Source organism: Tarenaya hassleriana, unplaced genomic scaffold (assembly GCF_000463585.1).
Source record: "Tarenaya hassleriana unplaced genomic scaffold, ASM46358v1 Cleome20, whole genome shotgun sequence".
Classification (NCBI taxonomy): domain Eukaryota; kingdom Viridiplantae; phylum Streptophyta; class Magnoliopsida; order Brassicales; family Cleomaceae; genus Tarenaya; species Tarenaya hassleriana.
The window spans coordinates 2,326,205-2,341,087 of record NW_010965373.1 but is presented as its reverse complement, the minus strand read 5'-3'; the positions used below and the strand labels follow the sequence as shown (position 1 = coordinate 2,341,087).

General features: G+C 38.9%; 5 protein-coding genes across 7 annotated transcripts in view; 4 read left to right on the top strand and 1 right to left on the bottom strand.

Annotated features, from left to right (window-relative positions):
• Nucleotides 1-3,256, top strand: part of LOC104813905 (LEAF RUST 10 DISEASE-RESISTANCE LOCUS RECEPTOR-LIKE PROTEIN KINASE-like 1.2) — a 5,582-nt gene extending 2,326 nt beyond the window's left edge. Inside the window, exons 1-5 of one of the 2 annotated variants that reach the window (XM_010541700.2) lie at nucleotides 499-1,373; nucleotides 1,525-1,557; nucleotides 1,695-1,964; nucleotides 2,061-2,428; nucleotides 2,532-3,256. In XM_010541700.2, the coding sequence (XP_010540002.1) occupies nucleotides 587-1,373; nucleotides 1,525-1,557; nucleotides 1,695-1,964; nucleotides 2,061-2,428; nucleotides 2,532-3,101 (2,028 nt within the window). In that variant the 5' untranslated portion in view covers nucleotides 499-586 and the 3' untranslated portion in view covers nucleotides 3,102-3,256. Of the gene's footprint in view, nucleotides 1-498; nucleotides 1,374-1,524; nucleotides 1,558-1,694; nucleotides 1,965-2,060; nucleotides 2,429-2,531 lie in introns of those variants that run through there. The other variant, XM_010541701.2, reaches the window with a different exon arrangement.
• A 1,823-nt stretch (nucleotides 3,257-5,079) lies between these two features.
• LOC104813904 (cysteine-rich receptor-like protein kinase 10) lies at nucleotides 5,080-7,616 on the top strand. The gene is made up of 5 exons (XM_010541699.2): nucleotides 5,080-5,337; nucleotides 5,410-5,620; nucleotides 5,958-6,195; nucleotides 6,282-6,432; nucleotides 7,041-7,616. Exons 1-5 carry the CDS (start codon nucleotides 5,152-5,154, stop codon nucleotides 7,422-7,424), a joined length of 1,170 nt encoding a protein of 389 aa, XP_010540001.1. The 5' UTR covers nucleotides 5,080-5,151; the 3' UTR covers nucleotides 7,425-7,616.
• Nucleotides 7,617-8,872: 1,256 nt separating this feature from the next.
• LOC104813903 lies at nucleotides 8,873-12,155 on the top strand. Its single transcript, XM_010541697.2, has 6 exons — nucleotides 8,873-9,077; nucleotides 9,440-9,936; nucleotides 10,310-10,648; nucleotides 10,790-11,182; nucleotides 11,278-11,507; nucleotides 11,584-12,155. Exons 1-6 carry the CDS (start codon nucleotides 8,926-8,928, stop codon nucleotides 11,827-11,829), a joined length of 1,857 nt encoding a protein of 618 aa, XP_010539999.1. The 5' UTR covers nucleotides 8,873-8,925; the 3' UTR covers nucleotides 11,830-12,155.
• Nucleotides 12,156-12,524: 369 nt separating this feature from the next.
• On the top strand, nucleotides 12,525-13,560 carry LOC104813901. The gene is made up of 2 exons (XM_010541695.2): nucleotides 12,525-13,032; nucleotides 13,118-13,560. The coding sequence occupies exons 1-2, from the start codon at nucleotides 12,592-12,594 to the stop codon at nucleotides 13,292-13,294; spliced, it is 618 nt and encodes a 205-aa protein (XP_010539997.1). The 5' UTR covers nucleotides 12,525-12,591; the 3' UTR covers nucleotides 13,295-13,560.
• Nucleotides 13,514-14,792, bottom strand: LOC104813902 (non-specific lipid-transfer protein-like protein At2g13820). 2 transcript variants are annotated; one of them, XM_010541696.2, is made up of 3 exons: nucleotides 14,208-14,679; nucleotides 14,019-14,114; nucleotides 13,514-13,888 (listed from the first exon to the last, which is right to left on the bottom strand). In XM_010541696.2, the coding sequence occupies exons 1-3, from the start codon at nucleotides 14,515-14,517 to the stop codon at nucleotides 13,734-13,736; spliced, it is 561 nt and encodes a 186-aa protein (XP_010539998.2). In that variant the 5' UTR covers nucleotides 14,518-14,679; the 3' UTR covers nucleotides 13,514-13,733. The 2 variants fall into 2 exon arrangements, with proteins under 2 accessions (XP_010539998.2, XP_019058070.1); XM_019202525.1 differs by having other exon boundaries at nucleotides 13,514-14,114; nucleotides 14,208-14,792.
• Between the last annotated feature and the right edge of the window lie 91 nt (nucleotides 14,793-14,883).

Here is a 14,883-nt window from a genome sequence, read left to right as displayed (position 1 = left end):
CTTTCCCTAATAATCGAAATTATAAAACAATCGTGTTTTAATGACTAACATAGTGAGATTATGTTTCAGATTATTGTTCTCGTTATAAAAAATCAAAGAAATTGAATAATTATAAACTATACATGTTTGGAAAAAAATATTGCGTATAATTGTTTTTAAAAGAAAAAATATATAATTTAAATGAATTAATTTTACAAACTTTTTAAAAAAAATATGAAATATAAAAGTACCATATAAATACATAACTTAAAAAAACATACTCCCCATACTGTATTTTATAACACAAAAATTTAAATAATATACCACTTGAACAATTTTATTGGGGGTGATGAACCTTGGTGCAAAAGGTCACCCCCAAGTCAAGTTGTGGTCACTATTTTATTTTTGGGCATGAAATTAAATGATACACATATACATATATATATATATATATATATATATATATATGATATACACACATACATTTGGACCGACTAAATTAATTTAGGTAGTGGAACAAATACTAAACTAACTCTCACCGAACTCCATTGAAGTTTTTGGTCTTGCAATCTGCTTTTGTTCTCATCACTTTCCTCTTCCCCTCAAAATGGATCCTCCAACTTTCTTCTTCTTCCTATTCACATACAAACGATGCCTTCACGAACGCTTCATCGTTTCCATCTTCTACTTCACGCTGCTCTCGACCCGAACCCTCTCTCTCGATCCAAAGTTTGAGGCTTGTGAACCGAAGTCATGCGGCAACGGCCCCATCATAACCTATCCTTTCTACCTATACGACAAACAAGAACCTTTCTGCGGATACCCGAATTTCGAAATCGCTTGCAACGATTCCGAATTCCCCGTGCTTTCGATCTCGGGTGAAGAATATATCATTAGAACCATATCTTACACAAGCCAGTCTTTTCTTGCCGTAAACTCTTTGGCATATCAAGATCCATGTCCTCGTCCTCTTCATAACCTCACCCTCCACCGAACTCCATTTTCAGTTAGCCCTTCTCATGTAAACTTCACATTGGCTTATGATTGCGTCGAAAAACCCGAAAAGGTTGCAACTTTTCCTGTGGATTGCGCGAGCAACAACACCCATCGATCTTTTGGAATCTTCCGTAGAGAATATGTAGCTCAGGAGGGGTTTTCATTCGGGTCGTGTCAGAAATTTGTCGATATTCCAGTTGCTGCGGATAGCGAATCGGATGCGAATCGGCTTATGAAAATGAGTTACGTCGAGATTTTGAAGACGGGTTTTGTCCTGAACTGGACCGCACATAGTTGCTTGAGGTGCAAGAATAGTGGCGGACGCTGTGGATCCGACAAGCAAGAATTCATCTGTTTGTGTCCTAATGGACAAAAGGCTCATAGTTCTTGCAAGAACGGTAACCGAATGTGAAGATTTATAATCCTCGTTAGGAATCTTACGTAGAAGATGAAGTAACTGTTTTGTCCTGTCTCGATTCTTATGTTTTTACTCAAACTTGAACTCTTCTGATTACAGTTTTTTGTTTTTTTTCCTCATCTTGATCACAGGCGGTATCAACTGGAAAGTGAAGATCTGCATAGGTACGATGATCTTTACGTGTTCTTGCTCGATCAAAGTTCATCACAAATCCTTGATTTTTTTTGCACAAAATGAATCTTGCACGATGACCAGACACGAGTAAACTGCGATAAATCCTCAACATTTTCGACGTTTTCAGGTGTTGTCGCGGGCTTCGCGGGAATATCGGCGACGAGTGCAGCATGTTATTTTTATTACCGAAGAAAGATTAGACGTTACAGGACTTCTTCGGTATTGCTCCCAAAGAACATAACCTCGGAACCATCTTCCAAGAATTCAGACATGGAGAAAGCAGAAGAGTTGTTGGCCGGAGTTCGTGTCTTCACCTACGAGGAGCTCGAAGAAGCTACTAATAACTTCGACCCTTCTAAAGAACTCGGTGATGGAGGCTTTGGAACCGTTTACTACGGTAAAAGACAGAATCTTGATCGATGTCTGGTCTGATGATCATCTGACATAAACTCTGTTTCAGTTCTCATGTTTTCTCGGTGTTTGTACCGAATAGGTCAGCTTAAAGACGGTAGATCTGTGGCGGTTAAGCGCTTATACGAGAACAACTACAAAAGAGTTGAGCAATTCAGGAACGAAGTCGAGATTTTAGCGAGATTACGCCATCCAAACCTCGTTACGCTCTTCGGATGCTCGTCAAAACATAGTCGTGATCTTCTGTTAGTGTACGAGTTCATCCCAAATGGTACATTAGCCGATCATTTGCACGGTCCGCGAGCTAACCCGAGCGCACTTCCTTGGTCTACGCGGCTCAAAATCGCTGCTGAAACGGCTAACGCCCTGAAATATCTCCACGCTTCCGAGATTATCCACCGTGATGTCAAGTCCAACAACATCCTTCTCGACCGAAATTTCAACGTCAAGGTGAGTTTTGAGGATATTATCTCAGTTGTTACGGATTCCACGTCTATTTTCTTCGATATTTCGATATTTACCATCACAAAACCTTTTCACGGGTATCGTATAGGTCGCGGATTTTGGCCTGTCTCGGCTATTTCCAATGGATAGAACGCACGTATCGACGTCTCCACAAGGAACTCCGGGATATCTAGACCCTGATTACCATCAATGTTACCAATTAACGAGCAAAAGCGACGTTTTCAGCTTCGGGGTCGTGTTAATGGAGCTAATATCGTCAATGCCTGCGGTTGACATAACCAGACACCGCCACGAGATCAACCTTTCGAAGATGGCGATCGTCAAGATTCAGAGCCACTCGCTTCACGAGATGGTGGACTCGACACTCGGGTTCGAGACCGATGCCAAAGTGAGAGACTCGGTGAGTTCGGTGGCCGAGTTGGCGTTTCAGTGTTTGCAGAGTGACAAGGATCTGAGACCGGACATATCGCAGGTTCTCGAGACATTAACGAGGATAAGGAACGACGGGTTTGATCTAGAAAGAGCAGATGAGATCATTGATGTTGGTGTTGCTAACGATGATGATGATGATGATGGCGCTGTCATGATGAAGAGTGGTCAGTTGGTTACGTCTTCTCCTAATACTGTAATGGTGAAATGGGATAGTAGTAAAGAGTAAAAACAATTTTTTTACTGTATATGTTAAATTCTTTTTTTGGTTTTGTTTATTTGGTTTATGATGGGAGAGATATTGTGTTATGTAACCTATGCATGATACATGTTGTTAGGGGATGTACATATGATCATAATTCATGAGGGCTCTTGTTTATTTCATTCATTTTCAAATACATAACTACTACGTCCTCCGTCCGTTCAAAATAATTGTTGTTTTAGGTTATTTCACATTTTTTAATATAAGAGAGAAAAAATCACATATAAAAAACAATGTTATCATTAATATTTTATTGAAATTGATAGGAATAAAATTAGAAACTATTGTAAAAAAATATCTTGAAAATGTAGAATGATAAATATTTTGAAACATGAAAAATAATCTAAAACTACAAATATTTTGAAACTGAGAGAGTAATATTTTTACTAGATAATGTGCAAAAAAAAAAATCTATTTTTATTGTCAATTGCTTCATAACACCATAACAACCAACCACCAAAGCCCTAAAACGAGTCAATAAATTAAAAACCCGTAAAAAATGGGGGAAAAAGATCAAACCAAATAGAATTCTCAAATAAATTGAAAAAAAAAACCATTAGAGTAGATTTCTTTTTTAATCTTAAAAAAATTTGGTATTAAACCCGTATCAACATTTTGTTTACTTACATAAACCCATCATTTGATTTTTTATTTATATAATTTTTTTAGAACTAGAAGGAGCTAAAGATCGCATTGGGGCAAAGACTCGATGATAGTGAAACGAAGTTCCAATTCAACAGGAGCAGGTAACAAAGACATAATGCATCGCCAAAATTTCTAAACCAAACCCGACATGGGCGTTGTGATAACGAATGGCTCACACCACATTGACGACCCATTGGTTCACCTAAAAACCATACTATAAATGTCATTGGATAAGTAATGAAATACATTGATGTTACGGTTGGTTGAACATCCATAATATTTGGTGTAATCTTTTCCTGAAATCCCACGTAACAACGATTAAAGACATAATTATTTTTATAATTCGAAATTTTATCGGGTTTTTGATCTAACTACATCTCCCACAATACTGGAAAAATTCATGTGAATATCTTTCTTCAAGTGGAAACTCGAATCTAAGTTAGAAAAAAAAATTACTCATTTACTTACCACTTGAATAATCCAATCTTGGATGGTTAAAGACGTACTTATATATATATATATATATATATAATATTGGTTTAAGGACTTCGCTCTTCATCCGAGAAGGTGCAGATTTGACTCTTTATCCACTTAGATATCGTCTGTTAATTACGGCTGATTAATTTACTTTCTACATGTGTATCGCAGGTTTATACACATAGACGGAAATTTACCCAATCAATCAATGTATTCGAAGGATAGTATTGAAAAAAAATTATTTATAACAAATAAATATTTATTTATCACTCACATCGTATATACATATTTATTTATCTAGATGTCAGAATTGAAAAAAAAAAGTAAAGAAAAGGAATTTTTTTGTCGTTAAAAAAATGGACTTATAAAACAAGATATAAAACATTATTCTAAATAAAATCACTCACATCATATACATATATATATATATATACATGAAGCCATCATATCATAATGGAGAAATCAAACTCCACATTTGAGTTTGGACGTTCCTCGTAAATTTATCTTTAAAGACCATTTCGTATCATCCTATGTTTTACACGATTTTCTAAGTTTTGACTTTTCTTCAAATTTACGTCGGTCCATGCAGATACAATAATATTCCATGTTTTCCCTAACTCTCTCATTAAAAACCCATTTAGGAAAATAAAATATCTTTTAATTTTTCATTGGGAAAACACATTGCTATTATAATACGCGTATTAGAGGGTTTCGAGTCGTTCGAGTCAACGTTGTTGACCCAGAATTCACAGTGGGACCCACTTCCGAGACTTTTATATTATATCAAGTTAAAGCGACGTCGTACAAACCAGTTCTTGATTAATCCAAAACACAGTTTCCTCTTCCTCCTCTCTCCGTTAAACAAATCGGATACCGCCACGTGTCATCACCGGAGATGCTCCGGCATCTTCTCGACGGTTTAAAGATCTGCGGCGGACTCGGCGGCGGCAGATCCTCCGAAGAAGACGGCGGAGACGGCGGACGTGGCCTGTTCTTCGATCTCCGGGAGCTGCAGATCGCAACCAACGACTTTTCCGACCAGAATCAGCTTGGACACGGCGGTTTCGGTCCTGTCTACAAGGTTAACCTTTTGATGGAAAATGTTTTGATGGGTGTTGTTCGATTTGATCCGACACGGTCGTCTTCCGTACAGGGCTTGATGCAGAATGGCGAAGAAGTAGCTGTGAAGAAACTGTCCGTGAATTCGAGACAAGGGTCGAGAGAATTCACGAACGAAGTGAAGCTTTTGCTGAGAATACAGCACAAGAACTTGGTCTCTTTGTTGGGTTGCTGCGTCGAAGGCCCTGAGAAGATGCTTGTTTACGAGTATATCCCAAACCGGAGTCTCGACTACTTTCTATTCGGTACGTTAAATAATTTCGATCTCCCAACCGGAAATCGTCATTGGTTTACTAAATCAAACTGATATACGTATAAGTGGTATAGCTAAACGGGTTTGCATCTTCAAAATAATGAAGGATGTACTTGGATCTCACTTAGGTTGGATAAAAACCAGTTGGATTTGATTTGGTTCTGATCGGTACGGTTCGGTTCTAATCCTCTGTTTTTGGACGCAAAGAAACCGGTTTACCAAACCTTACCTACCCATCAAGAGAAGAAAAACCATTTACGATGGTTTGAATCTATTGGTTAAGATGAATTGTATATGGAAACATTGTGAACGTTTTCGATGTTTTTCAGATAAGAACAAGTCCGGTTCGCTTAACTGGAGCAGCCGATTTCGGGTAGCAACGGGAGTGGCGAGAGGACTGTTGTATCTACACGAGGAAGCTCCGGTCCGGATCATCCACAGAGACATCAAAGCCAGTAACATTTTGCTCGATAAGGACTTGAACCCGAAAATCTCGGATTTCGGATTGGCCCGACTCTTCCCTGGCGACGGTACTCATACCAATACCATTAGAATTTCGGGAACTTTGTGAGTATTTCATTTTCCATCTCACTTCTCTTCGGACAAAATGTAATTCGGTATTTGATGAAGATTGAATTGTGGGTTATATGCAGTGGCTATATGGCACCAGAGTATGCCTTGCACGGGCTTCTGTCAGTGAAATCCGATGTTTTCAGCTATGGAGTTTTGGTTTTGGAGATCATAAGCGGAAGAAAGAATCACGATCCTCGTCTCGGTGTTGAAATGGCCGATCTCTTGAGCTACGTAAGTATGAATCATACTTTCATTCCGAAACGGCTTGTTACAACGAAAATCCAAAGTTCAGAACATTGATAACATAAACCTAATTTTCGATAGGAGTCGACGCGGGTCGAATACTCGAGTTTTTCGATGTACTCGACCTCGATCTCATCCCTTGAGTTTCTCAGCCAGAGAATCTCGGGAGAACCGGATACCATGTTTCGGGTAACCTTCTCCCGAGTTACCCGCAGATATAGGTAATCGCAAGATGAAACCCGAATTCGAACTCAAAGATCGGGTTCTTGTCGGGGGAAAAAACTCGTATTCGACCTCACGGCGATTCAGATTCTCTATGTTGGATTCCCGCGAATTGGGTACCCATGAATTCGGATACCCACGCTCAACCCTAGTTCCCGGTTCAAGAGCTAGAAACAGGGGACTAACCAGTTGAAACTGGTATTATAATTCGGTTATCTTTTAACCGGTTCGGTTCACTATCTTGAACCAAACAAAAAAAAAGGTTCTAAACCCTGTATCCATTGGCTGCTAAGCCATGAACTCTACGTTTTGATTGAACAACTTCGGTTTAAATCAGTACAAATTGCACTAACCGAAACTTCTGCCCGGTACAGGCATGGAAGTTATACCAAGGAGGTAAAATTCTCGAATTGGTGGATCCAATGCTCGCCGGAGAATACAACAGCGACGAAGCCGCAATGTGCATCGTTATCGGATTGCTATGTTGTCAGCAAATAATCTCGAACAGGCCGGTTATGAACTCGGTTAATCTCATGTTGTCAAGTGACTCGTTCGATTTGCCTAAACCGGGTCGTCCGGGACTCCAAGGCCGTAGGGGAACCGGTACCAAAGCCGGTACAGGAAGTTCAGTGTTAACCGGGAGTGAACCGAGTAGTTTTAAAACCAGACAAACCGGTGTAGCCTCCGGAGGGAGTAGCTTCGTCGAGGAGTTCTCGAGGAATTCTGTCTCCATGTCTTCATTCGCCGAAGGACGTTGAAAACGTAAGTGTTGTGTGTGTGTATACACAGATACATACGTATAAATAATTATTTGTATACATATCTGTATATATATATATATATATTATAGATGGATCATTAGGGTTTATTTTTTTAGAGGGATTTAAATTGTTCGCAAAACGTATTGACAGCTTCTACTATAATGGTAAGTACTAAGTAGATACACAAAATTTGGATTTCCGTAATAAAAAAAATGGATCAGATACTTCCAAAAAAAAATATCTAATTTACCTTTAATTTTGTTTGAAACTCTTTTTTAGAGCTGTTTAGATATATAATAAATTTTGATAATATAATATAACAACAGAAATATTCAATTAATATGATAAATTATTTTTCTTATCTTGTACGAATTCCACCAACAGTGTGATTAATTATTAGTTTTGAAATGGGTTTTAAGGTCTTGGCATGAAGAAAATAAAGGGAAATAAAACTCATATAAAAGTACAACTTGCATGTTACACCATTTGCAAATCATACACGTAGATATTAATTTAATTTAATTTAATTTAATTATACAGTATGAATATTCCTCTTTAGAAAAAGCAAAAGCTTAGACAGACAAGTTAAAGAGAAGACGTGCGACACGGGTTTGGTCTTTCCTTTGTAACAACTGCAGAGTATCATCCCTTTTTTATTTTTTGTTTGTATCTGCAATTTCCCGTATTAACGTGCCTTGTTTATTAATTGATTATTAATTAACATATAATCTTTTTTATAAATCGGTTCTTCTCTTTAGTGAGCCGGTCACATTTTCAGCTTTTTTTTAAGGGTGGGAACCCGTCTCCATTCGATTTTATTTAAAAACTGATTTATTTTAAAATCTAAATTCGAATCGAAATTGAATAGGATTGATGAAAATGATATAAAACCCAATTGAATAGGGTTCATGAAAAATTCTTTACCAAATTCCACAAGTAATCTAGGTTTTGGCAAAATAAAAAAAATACCGTTCTAGGTTACAGATTTTATATTACAAGCCAAACTACTCTTTTAATAAATAAGTCACACGATCGAGTAATTATTAATTAAAACCAAAGAACTAACAAATTAATTGAATTAATTAACATTTTACAAATATATATATATATATATATATATATGTGTGTGTGTGTGTAAAATCATAAATACAATATATAATTATAGGTATGAGAATAAATAGTTATACATCTAATTATAATCTTTAAACTTCACACTTGGTATAATTTCAGCATGACATTTAAAGGTATAATCTTGTCTTAGGAATTCTTATAGCAAACCATTATAAGATACCTTTTAAAAAAAAATTGAATAAAATAATTTAAAGAGAAAAAAAAAAGGAGAGATGGTGGGGAAAGGAAGAACCCAACCAACCAAATCCCACACTTTTTATATTTTTTTGTAGACTCGCACTTTGCTTTTGATTTGGATTGAGGAGCTCTTCGTCTTTGAAAGCAAAGAAAAAGAGAGAGAGAGACTTACTTAATAAAGAAGAAAATAATGCAAAGTTCAAGACAAGAACAAGAAGCATTGGCCAGCCTCTTCTTGAATCTCTCAACCTCCTCCTTCCTCCTCCTCCTCCTCCTCTACTCCGCCGTCTCCCTCCTCCACAGGCTCCTCCACTCCGTCGGCGGCTATCCTCTCCTCCATAGGTATAAAATACGTATCCACATGCATATATACATGTATACATACACCCATGCATGCATGCACACATACATACATGGGTTTTGTTTTTTTAATTATGTGCGTAACTCGAAGAAGGCTTGAACTTTTGACCCATCGGATTGTGAGCCGGTTTGTTATCCTCTCCTCAATAGGTACACATGTATGTATCTAGATGCGTATATGTATATACACATGTATATGGGTTTTGTTTTTTATGTATCTCGAAGAAGATTTGATCTTTTAACCTACTAGAGTGTGTGACCGGTTTAGATCGGTTATACTCTCTGAAAAAACAGACATACTCAGACATCACTCAATACATAATTTTTGTGATTTATTTTCATAGGGGTGAAGATGAATGCGATTCGATGTGGTTTTCGGACGAGGAAGAGGAGGAGGAAGAGGAAGAAGAACCGATATCGTCGTCTAGTGCAAATTATAATGTTACATCAAGAGAGAGGAATCACTTGATAGCCGACATATTAGACGGCGGAGAATCCTTAGTTTTCTACAACTCGAACGTCGAACCAAACAAACACGCCGAAGAGTTTGTGTTTTCCCAATCAGAAACACGACATGTTGATGAAGATCAAGATTCCGACAGTTCTTCTGCTGAAGCACAGTTCTCTGCTAAAGATTCGCCCTATCTCAGTGAATCGAAAGATGATGATGGTGAAGAAGACGACGATGATGATGGTTTTGATGATGATGATGATGATGACGGGGAGATACGATTACCATCATACGACGTCGACGATGATGATTCGGTTCACAAATCGAATGGCCCCACGCGACAAGAGCGTCTCCAAAGTGGTTTGCTGTTTCATGACAAAAGCTATAATGGTATTATGTTGTGCCCTCTTAACTTGCTTTTTTTTTTGTTCCCTCTCTTTATTTTGTTAACTGCTCACATGGAATAGAAAAGATGGGTTTTTTCCTTAGTAACAAAAAATAATAATAATTCAGATTCATCGCATAATTGGCATTGAACATACATATCTAGTAACACGTATATGTGTGTGTATATATAAATATATATTATAAATCATGTTTAGTCATGTTTGGTGCAAAGAGTTGTATAAATATCGGAACAAAATTTGTCTAGTGTTAACTAGTCAAATATAAAATATATGTATTTATATAATTCACATAATCGAACGAAACCGAATCTATACTCGGAATGTTTTTATATTCTAAATGTTTTTATTTTTCGCAGACGATTTCAGATACAAAGAAGATTTAAGAAAGATCGGAGAAATGAAAGAAGATTATCCGAAAGACGAGAAATTCATAGTTTTCGGACATTCTTCCGAGATACAGTGCGAGGAATTTCTCGCCCGAGGAGCGGAAGAAGAGATATTCGGGGACTCGTGCACGAACGGTTCGACGTCGAAAAGCTCGTCGGAATGGAGAAGCTCCGTAAAGACGGACGATCCGTTCTCGTCCTCGTCTCGGAGAAGTTGTCCCAAATGGGAATCGTACGCTGTCTTCCAAAAATATGACGAGGAAATGACTTTCCTCGCTAGGATCAGTACTCAAAAGCTCCAAGAAACAGGTCAATTAAAACAAAATTACAAATTAAATTAGGGCAATTTCATCGTTACGTTTCCGTTTTTGGATAGTGATATGTTTTTTTCGAATAATTACTATATACATTTGCATTTCCGTCCATAAATGATAAATTTTGAAATGGCAGAATCGTTGAAGTCTTTCATGGTGGAGCCAAGATCGATCTCAGAGAGGATCGTGCACAAGATCTCGAACGTGAAAAAGAGACCCACAACCAGTTCAAGTACCAACCACAATCCGTACGTGGAACTCGAATCTGCCTACGTGGCACAGATATGTCTGACGTGGGAGGCTTTGAGTTGGAACTACACTAACTTCGAACACAAGAGAACGAGATCGAGACCGGACAGAGATTTCGACGTCGGATGTCCCGCCGGAATCGCCGACCAGTTCCGAAGGTTTCACATTCTGTTGCAGAGGTACATTGAGAATGAACCTTATGAACATGGGAGACGGCCTGAGATTTTGGCTCGACTGCGTAAACTCGCTCCTAAATTGCTTCTTGTTCCCGAGTACCAAGGTAAATTATATATATATATATATATTATAATGTTTGTGTTTTGTATATACATTATCATGGTATATATCATGGTAATTCGTGGTGGGGGTTTACAGAGTATTGCGAGGAAGAAGAAGAAGAGGAGAAGGAGGAAGGATTGAAGATGAGAATAACGTCGGCTTCGTTCATGATGATAATGGAGGAATGCATAAGAACATTCATGAACTTTCTAAGAGCGGACAAGGAGAACCCATGTCACAAGATCCTCAAATCTTTCTTCGGGAGGAACAAAAGATGTCCGGTCGACCCAACCCTCCTCCATCTCATGAAGAAAGTCAACTCAAAGGTAATTGAAATGTCATTATTATAACGTTGATTAGATTAGATTCGTAATTTAATTACTTAACGAAATGAATGGGCAGAAAAAGGCTAAGCTGAAGGAAATGCGAAGAGGAGGGAGATGCGTGAGGAAGAGGAGGATGAGGATAGAGGAGGAGATGGAGATATTGATGGGACTCATAGACTTGAAGGTGGTGTCGAGGGTGCTGAGGATGAGTGTTATAACTGAGGAGAGATTGCATTGGTGCGAAGAGAAGATGAGCAGAGTCAGGATCATCCATGGCAAGCTCCTACGAGATTCATCTCCCCTCTTCTTCCCTCCACATTGATTATTCTATAAACCCTTTTTAATTAATTTTGGTGAAAAAAGTTGCAATTTTTTTTAAATAAAAAGATGATATATATATATATATATATATATTCAAGTTTATATGTAGATGAGGTGGCGGATAGAGTTCTCGAGAAAGGGAAAATAAAGATTAGGGAAGACCATGAGAGGCAAAGCGAGGGACATGCGTATGCATGCATGCAAGAGAATCTATAGCTTTAGTTCTTTTGTATGCTTTTCATGGTAACTTTTTTTTAAGTAAGATTTTTTTTAAATTAAATCTCGGCGTTAGTAGATGGATATTCCACGTATAAAGCATTGAGAATAAGGAATTAAACAGGAGTGGGATAACTTGTTATCTATCCACATGGCATGTGTCCACATGGACCGACTTGTTTCCTAACCAGCACCGGCGGATGAGAGTATTGAAAATTATCATTTTAATTGTTAGTAAATAAGTGGCTATTATAATAAGTTATTATGTACATAAATAAAATATTCTAATATATAAGTTTATTATCTATTTTTTTTAATTATCTTCTGTTATGGGGACCAAAACTCTATATTTTAATTATCTATATTTTTTATCCATCACCAAATTATAACGAAGGAGATAAATAAATAGTATTAAATTACACGTCACATTTTTGTTGACAATAAAAAATGAACCGGGAGGGATATCATTATTACACTACGAGACCCATTCAAATTATTCTTATCTTCCACTTTCTCTCTCGTCCACACACATAGAGAGAGAATCCAAATGGCTCTCACCGTGAGCAGCGGCGTCGGAGGAGCCGGGATCCGCTGCATCAACCTCTCCGACCGCTCCCGTACACCATCCACCGCGTTTAGACACGTCAATGTCCCTGGACCGACCAGAGCCCGCCACGTGGCCACCGCCGCCAAGAAGACCTCCCAGACTGGCCGGTTCGACAGCAAGAAGCGTCGGAGCCTCGTCAACACCCCCACCAAGGAGCAGCCCGAGGAGGAGCCACGTGGAGACGACGAAAACCCTCCGCCGTTCGATTTCGAGGGCGACGGCGGTGGGGGAGATCGGACGGTGGAGAGCATCTCCGGCAAGGCACCGCCGATTCGGCTGTCGGAGCTTCCTGGGGTAGAACCCGATTTCTGGGAAGGTCCGCAATGGGATGCTCTAGGGTTCTTCTTTCAGTACTTGTGGGCTTTCGGAATCGTTTTCGCGGTAAATTTCACCGGAAAGTCTTCGAATTTGACAGCATAGCCAATTATTAAGATTTGTAATACGATTTCTGGGCGATTTTGAACAGTTAATCTCCGGCGGAATCGCGGTGGCGACGTATAACGAAGGAGCGACGGATTTCAAAAAGACACCGGTTTACAAAGAGGCGATTCAGTCTCGGGACCTTATTGATGAAGCAGAAGGTTCGAGTTCTGAAGAAGTATTTGAATCCAATCCGACAGAAGTGGCTCCTAGTTTGGAGTAGTCATGGAAAACCCAGTTCAGTTCGAACCAGTTCCACTATATCTGCTGGTGTTATTGCCAAAAGGGGCATGAAGAGAACTGAGTTCGTTACATATGATGTTACAGAACCAAAACGAAGCTCTGACAAAAACCGAGTATAAGAGATTATTGCTTCATTGTTTGGTTTATAGTTCTAGTTTTGCTGCACTGGTTTATGTATCTGGTATCAAAGAAACGAATCAAAATCGAAACTTGGATCATTGAAGAAGTTTTGCTTAATGTGTTTGATGTTGTATCTGTCTGCAGATTTTCTATGCAATGCATTTAGGGCCGTGGAAACTTCTATGGAGAAGTATCTAGTAGTTTATTTAGTGAATCAAATCCAAGGCAGACAGGTTCTATTGTCGTATAGAACCATGATAGGAAATGTAAAACCTAGATAGAACAAGTAATTCAATGATTTATAGGAGGAAAATTCCAGGTAGAAAAGCTGCGATTGCGAAAACGGGTAATTGGATCTCTGATTTTGGAGAAGAGGACCTCAGGCCGAGGCCGAGTCCCATTATGCTTGTGGGTCTTGGTGCCGCTTGAACTGCCGGGGTTGCTGCTGTTTTGGCTACAAAAACGCAGCAAACGGGTTATATCTCAAAACAGATCATATGAACCGGTTTTGGTCAACCGGGCACCGTTCTAATGGAGATGTTCGGTTTAGTTGATACTGGCTGAGATTTGGTAAACCGGATTACCTGCAACAGGAGAGTTGTTCTTTGCTCCCAGAGAGATTGGAGATACTGCTGAGTTTAAGGGCGGAGCTACAGGAGAGTCTTGAGCGGCCGATACACCTTTCAAGAAACAGGTTTTACATCAAGATCGATGAGTTCAATCGGTGGAACATTAACGTATGAATCGGAAATCATGGATATGGATCAGGGTACCGGAGCAAGTGGATGCGTTTGCAGGGATGTCGCAGAGCCGAGGCAGTTGCAGTGCTAGGGTTTTATCGATGGGGAAGGCGTAAGTGTTGTTGAGGAAGAGACAGAGACAGGTGGGTTCTTGGACGTAGATTTGGCCGAGGCTGTCGCAGCATGGCTGAGCGGGGAGCTGGGTCAGTCCCTGCACGAACGGACCACATGGAGCCAGGGCTAGGAGCCGAGAAGCGCACGGCGGTGCAGCTGTCGAGGGGTTCTGGGAAAGAACCATTGGAGCGAAGAAGATGAGGACAGAGAGAAAGAGAGTTGAAGCCATTGTTGTGTTCTCTGAAGTGGGTTTCAGTTTCTTGGGAAAGAAGCCTATGTTTGGTATGCAGATTAGGGTTTTGCGGAGAGATTCCAATTTATGGTGGGATTCAACGGGTTTAGTATGATAATGTAATTTTATAAATATAAAAAATATATAAAATCCATTAACAGAAAAATCTGCATGCACGATGTGTTTTTTTCTGCAACACATGAGGTTTTCCATGTTGTGTAAGGTCACGTAATTTTGGAGCTCCGAATCTGTGGGAGGTCGGCCCATTTTGTCCAGGGGTTTTGCAAAAATTACATAATAAACAGTAAAAAATTAATTAAATAGGATAAAAATTAATTTCACTCTTTAAATACAATTTTGTTT

What these genes read in the sequence shown, in the direction of transcription:
- LOC104813902 (XM_019202525.1), bottom strand. Translation starts at nt 14,787, where the DNA reads ATGGGCCGACCTCCCACAGATTCGGAGCTCCAAAATTACGTGACCTTA. An exon ending in AAACGCATCCACTTGCTCCG is followed by an intron (nt 14,115 to 14,207) that starts GTACCCTGATCC and finishes GTTTCTTGAAAG; the next exon opens with GTGTATCGGCCGCTCAAGAC.
- LOC104813904 (XM_010541699.2), top strand. Translation starts at nt 5,152, where the DNA reads ATGCTCCGGCATCTTCTCGACGGTTTAAAGATCTGCGGCGGACTCGGC. An exon ending in ATTAGAATTTCGGGAACTTT is followed by an intron (nt 6,196 to 6,281) that starts GTGAGTATTTCA and finishes GGTTATATGCAG; the next exon opens with TGGCTATATGGCACCAGAGT. An exon ending in TGGCCGATCTCTTGAGCTAC is followed by an intron (nt 6,433 to 7,040) that starts GTAAGTATGAAT and finishes TGCCCGGTACAG; the next exon opens with GCATGGAAGTTATACCAAGG.
- LOC104813901 (XM_010541695.2), top strand. Translation starts at nt 12,592, where the DNA reads ATGGCTCTCACCGTGAGCAGCGGCGTCGGAGGAGCCGGGATCCGCTGC. An exon ending in CTTTCGGAATCGTTTTCGCG is followed by an intron (nt 13,033 to 13,117) that starts GTAAATTTCACC and finishes GATTTTGAACAG; the next exon opens with TTAATCTCCGGCGGAATCGC.
- LOC104813903 (XM_010541697.2), top strand. Translation starts at nt 8,926, where the DNA reads ATGCAAAGTTCAAGACAAGAACAAGAAGCATTGGCCAGCCTCTTCTTG. An exon ending in GGCTATCCTCTCCTCCATAG is followed by an intron (nt 9,078 to 9,439) that starts GTATAAAATACG and finishes TTATTTTCATAG; the next exon opens with GGGTGAAGATGAATGCGATT. An exon ending in TCAAAAGCTCCAAGAAACAG is followed by an intron (nt 10,649 to 10,789) that starts GTCAATTAAAAC and finishes TTGAAATGGCAG; the next exon opens with AATCGTTGAAGTCTTTCATG.